This window comes from Helianthus annuus, chromosome 5 (assembly GCF_002127325.2).
Source record: "Helianthus annuus cultivar XRQ/B chromosome 5, HanXRQr2.0-SUNRISE, whole genome shotgun sequence".
NCBI lineage: Eukaryota > Viridiplantae > Streptophyta > Magnoliopsida > Asterales > Asteraceae > Helianthus > Helianthus annuus.
In genome coordinates, this window is record NC_035437.2 from 122,917,379 (window position 1) to 122,921,834 (window position 4,456).

General features: G+C 37.0%; 1 protein-coding gene across 1 annotated transcript; it reads left to right on the forward strand.

Moving 5' to 3' along the window:
- The first annotated feature begins 585 nt into the window (after positions 1-585).
- Positions 586-2,631, forward strand: LOC110890798. Its single transcript, XM_022138447.1, has 3 exons — positions 586-717; positions 950-1,394; positions 1,964-2,631. Exons 1-3 carry the CDS (start codon positions 586-588, stop codon positions 2,629-2,631), a joined length of 1,245 nt encoding a protein of 414 aa, XP_021994139.1.
- Positions 2,632-4,456: the final 1,825 nt, after the last annotated feature.

A 4,456-nucleotide genomic window follows, 5' to 3' on the forward strand; every position in this document is an offset into this window, starting at 1 on the left:
GTAACAAACTCTGCCTTACATCTAGTTATTTTCAAAAAAGTATTGTTTATTAGGTGTTCTGTTCCTTTTCATATTATTAAAAAGCATAATATCAATAATGTTTGGTAATATTAGCAAGGGTGTTTAAAAGACCTGTATGTGAGTTTTCCTAAAACAAAAATCGAAACACGTATTGTTTTAAAAATAGGAAAAATTTCGCAGAATAGTAACCAAGTTTTAAAAGTGTTCTAATTAGGTAACTGGTGTCGTTTTTGTCACAATTAGATAGCTTAACATTCAAATCGAGCCATGTCTTTTTTTCCACGTGTTAAGAAAAAAATGGTGCATAAGATGCTGGGGTCGAATTATTTTAATATATGAAATTATATTTATTAAAAATAAAAACCATTTAATTACATTAAAAATTAAAAAAAAAAACAAGTTACAATCCACGTCATCACTCGACGTTAGCATCAAATAAAAGAGAAAAAAGAAACAAAAATCCACATCACTACGGTTAACAAAAATCCAGGTCCGGATGGTTTTAATTTTCGGTTCATAAAGCGATTCTGGAATCTTTTTGAAGATGATTTTATTAATATTATGATGGAGTTTCACGCTACGGGTAATATCAGTTATGGTTGCGGGTCTTCTTTTATTACGTTGATTCCTAAGGTGGGTTCTTCCGTGGGGCTTAGAGATTATAGGCCGATTACCCTTGTTGGGGTGGTTAGTAAGGTAATTTCTAAAATCCTTACGAACCGTCTCAAAAAGGTGATGGGTCAAGTCATTTCAGAGACTCAATCGGCTTTCTTGTCTAACCGTTTCATTCTTGATGGGCCGTTAATGCTTAATGAAATTTTGGAGTGGTTAAAGAAGAGAAAGAAAAAGGATTTTTTTGCTAAAAATAGATTTCGAGAAGGCCTACGATAATGTCAATTGGAACTTCTTGATTTCTATTTTGTCTCAGATGGGATTTCATCCGTTGTGGTGTGAATGGGTTAAAGGTATTTGTTATTCTTCTAGAGCCGCGGTTTTGGTTAATGGATCCCCGACTTTTGACTTTCGTTGTGAAAAGGGCCTCCGTCAAGGAGACCCACTGTCTCCCTTCTTGTTTTTTATTGTGATGGAAGCTCTTTCGTGGCTTTTAAAGAAAGCTAAGACTATTGGAGCTTTTAAGGGTATTAGTTTTGCAGATGATGACGAAGAGGATTTAACCCACCTTTTTTATGCCGATGACGCTCTCATTCTAGGGGAGTGGTCTAGAGATAATATTACCAGTGTTGCTAGGATTCTCCGCATTTTTTATCTGTGCTCGGGCTTGCGTATTAATTTACACAAGTCAAATATTTTCGGTGTGGGGGTGGATGACCACGAAGTGGATAGCATGATGGACCTCTTGGGATGTAAGAGAGGTAGTTTCCCTTTACCTATCTTGGCATCCAAGTAGCGGCGAAGATGAATTGGATTAGGAGTTGGGATCCGGTGGTCGAAGTGGTTCGAAATCGTCTCGTGTCTTGGAAAGCTAGGATTTTGTCTATAGGCGGCCGTCTAATTCTAATAAGGTCGGTTCCTTGAAAGTTTGCCAGTTTATTATTTATCCTTGTATAAAGCTCCCAAGGCGGTGACCGATTCTATTGAGGCCATTATGAGGCGATTCCTTTGGGCGGGTACGAGTGATGATAAAAAAATTTCGTGGGTGGCTTGGGACGTGGTGACTACTCCTAAAAATAGGGGGGGTTAGGTGTGTCCAAATTGCAAGAGGTGAATGATGCTCTTTTATTAAAATGGACATGGAGATTTAAGAATGAGGGTAGTTGCTTGTGGAAGAAAATTATTTTGGGGTGCCATGGTTCGAGTAGACCTTGGGCTTTGCTTCCTTGTTTGGCGTCGTCTAGCGGGTGTTGGAAGTACATTGTCAAAGTGGGCGAGTCAAAGAACCAAGATGGTATGTCTCTGAATTCTTTTTTCATTGGGGATGTAGGAGATGGGAGCTCTTTAAACTTTTGGAGCGATAGATGGCTGCGTGAAGCCCCTTTGCGTGTGGTTTATCCACACCTTTTTAGATTAGAAAGATGCAAATGGGTTTCGGTTTCCCAGCGAGTCGTTTTGGAAAATAACACGAAGGTTTTACATTGGGATTGGCGTGCGGCTCCTTCCACGCATGAGGAGATTTCCGAGTTATATAGTCTTCTCAATGATATCTATGAGTTCCAATGGAGAGGTGGTCAAGATCGCTGGACTTGGAGCCCCGAAAAAGATGGTATGTTCTCAGTCTCTTCGGCCAATAAACTTTTGGCAAACTATGTAGCGAGCGCTAATAATTATATGATTGATTGGAAGAGTTGGGTTCCGCTAAAATGCAAAATTTCGGTATGGAGGGCAGCTCGAAATAGGCTGCCTACTATTGCCGAGCTTATTAAACGTGGAGTGCCGATCCAAGATTCAAATTGTGTTTTTTGCCAAGGGGAAATGAAAACTTCTTTACATCTTTTCATTGGGTGTGCTTTATCTCAAGAAGTGTGGAGCAGAGTAGAGAGGTGGTGCCGGCTTCGTCAAGGGTTTGCTTTTGATGTCTTGGATTTCCTTCAGTTACCGGATACTCAGGTGTCATCGAAAACCACAGGATACATCTTAAGAGGCATTGTATAGACTTCTATTTGGGTGCTTTGGAATGAACGTAAACGATCAGATTTTCAACAACAAACAAAGGAGACCGGCAGAGATTGTGGAAAACATCAAATCTACGACTTTCTTTTGGTTTCGTAATAGGTCTAGATGTAAAGATGTCGACTGGAAAAAGTGGTTTACATGTCCCATGGATTGATGATTTGTAGTTTGTGTTCTCGTAGGTCCTTGCTTTGAGGGCTCTTCGAGTTGTGGTTAATGAAGTTTTCTTTTCAAAAAAAAAAAAAAAAACTATGAAATAGATGAAAAAACACTTAATTTTAATGAATAATGAATGTTGAGTGAATTGATTGGAACACTTTTGAAACTTGAATAACCTAATTGGAACACTTAATCAGTGGTGTATGTTTTATTAAAAAACTGATTAAGAAACGTGGTTATCCACATTTAGATCGGAACATATCCACAAAAGATAATTAAAAGCCACTAAATCTTCATTTATAAGAAATAAAACGTGCAACTTGAAATCGCAACTTGGAATTTGTTTAACTCGTATACTAAATAAATATTATTACAATAAAAGGGCAGATTTCTTATATTTATGTTGAGAGTCAAGTCATTGGTTTTTTAAGCGTAACACGGTAATACCAAACCACTAACAACTTAAGTATTACACATAATTATTGTTTATTGACCTAAATCCCAAATATCTTATCATCTGACATATTCTGGTAGTTAACTAATTCTTGTAGTGGCTGCTTCAACGACCGTATTTTGTTTATTATATTCTATGTTATATATTTTGTTTTACTATAGTTGGCTTTTTCAACACTAAGTTAAAAATTTACATATTCAATTTCATAAATGCCACTAAGAGTTGTACAGTGGTATAATAGGTGATAAAAAGGAGTAATCAAAACTCATGTGAGAAGGAAACGTAGGTTTTTTTTTTTTTTTTTTTTTTTTTTTTTTTTTTTTTTTGTGTATGATATGACACTTCTCTATCACTCAAGTTAGTTTTCTATTTTTTTTTAACGGGCAACATAATCAATTCCAAGCATTCTCAGGACACCTACTGTACCGAACGGAGTACTCCGAGACTAACTCAAGTCCACCACCAATTCCAGGGAAACCCCGGCAACCCACCCGCCCGTAGGCACAACGTTGAAATTACCTGTAAAACCTGTTTGCCTCAAGGATCGAACCCAAGTTTCCCTGGGTATCCTATCACTGTCCACCAGTGTCTCACTCTGCACCAAGTGATAGTTGAAATTGTATCTCCCAATAAAAATACAAGTCTCCCACCACTTGATCTAAAGATACACAACACATAAAAACAAATACTTCTCTCCCCTCTTTCCTTACTCGTCTCTTCTAGTCACATTCACAATTATGCAAACACAAAATATCTGTCTCTCCTCCATGTCAGCCACCTAAAATCATCTAAGAACACACTTATTGTGGGTGCTCGTAACATTATGTATGTTATCAAACTAACAAGTACGCACATATGTGTGTGGGGGTTGAATACATAACTAGAAATAATCTGAGAACTGATGTGCGTAAGTGTGTATATGTTTTAGGTATATATTTTAAGCCTTTTTTACACTTTTAGCCAAGTTTTAAATTTATAAAACACGATATTTACTAACACTAAACACACATATGGGCAAGTGCACCCATCGTGGACGTAGTACAGTTTTGGTAAGATACCGAGGTCGTCCAAGGACACAAGAGCTTTTAGTACCGGTTTATCCTCAACGTCTAATCAAATCAAAATGTTAGAAAAAAGATTTTAAACTAAAAAAATAAAACTAACTAAAATGCTGAAAAAGTAAAATAAAAATAA